Here is an 876-nt window from a genome sequence, read left to right as displayed (position 1 = left end):
ACTCACAGCTTCAAACTTCAGTGTAACCGCAGCGTTGAGTAGTGACGAGGAGGAGATGGGATAACACGGGAAGCTCTCCCGTTGTCAGCAGAAGGCCTTCTGATAGCAGTAATAAGTTCTGCCGCCTCTCGGCACAGCCATGCGGCACGGAAATGCGTGCTGGAGGCAGCGGCAATCCTGGAGCTTAGCGTCCCCAGCTCACTCCTGTCAGACTTGGAAAGAATCCTGGTTCGGCTAAGGAGGCTGGGCGGGCGAGAAATGCGCGTGTGGAACGTTCCTGCGTGCAGTCACGCCCATGGCGATTTCTCAAACCGGTCACATGGTACTGAGGTTTGGAATCAGCCTCGCTCAGGCTTCCCCCATCCCTGGCCAAAGCAAAGATCATCAAACCTTCCAAGGTGGCGGCCGGAGAAGGTCCTGGGCCTGCTGGCGCTTGGATTTGTGTCTTGTCCCCATTGTCCACTTCTGATTCTCGTCATCCAGAGACATGTCTTGAACAAACATCAGACCACAAGGGACATCCTGGTTGGAAAGTCATTCTGGAGAAGAGCAGAAAGAACCCAGCATGAGACCACAATTGTTTCAAGACCCAGCGCAACAGGTGGTTCCGCGGGCACAGACCACAGCCTGGCCGAGCCTGGCCCCCCTGCACCCCGAGGGATGCACTCATAGGCTGGGGGGGGGGGTGCATACACGCATGTGCAAGAAGTTCTGCCCGCAGGCGTCCCAGCCCATGCAAGGCACCTAGAATCCCTGACGCTGCTTGTTAGAGATGCTCATCAATGATCCCACCTCTCCTTCCACACACGTGGGCGCCTGCCTCTCCAGCTCCCCAGTCGCAGGTGGAGGGAGGGGGCAACTCGCCTGGCACCCTCA

The 876-nt window shown here is 57.9% G+C and overlaps 1 protein-coding gene across 1 annotated transcript in view; it reads right to left on the bottom strand.

The window, feature by feature from the left end:
• ILDR2 (immunoglobulin like domain containing receptor 2) overlaps window positions 1–876 on the bottom strand; it is a 42,645-nt gene that overhangs the window by 4,000 nt on the left and 37,769 nt on the right. Inside the window, exon 8 of the mRNA XM_015564269.1 lies at window positions 391–491. Coding sequence (XP_015419755.1) covers window positions 391–491 — 101 coding nt within the window. The remainder of the gene's footprint in view (window positions 1–390; window positions 492–876) is intronic.

This window comes from Myotis davidii, unplaced genomic scaffold, assembly GCF_000327345.1.
Source record: "Myotis davidii unplaced genomic scaffold, ASM32734v1 scaffold401, whole genome shotgun sequence".
Lineage (NCBI taxonomy): Eukaryota > Metazoa > Chordata > Mammalia > Chiroptera > Vespertilionidae > Myotis > Myotis davidii.
The sequence above is the reverse complement of the archived record's forward strand: the minus strand, read 5'-3'. Positions and strand labels throughout refer to the sequence as shown.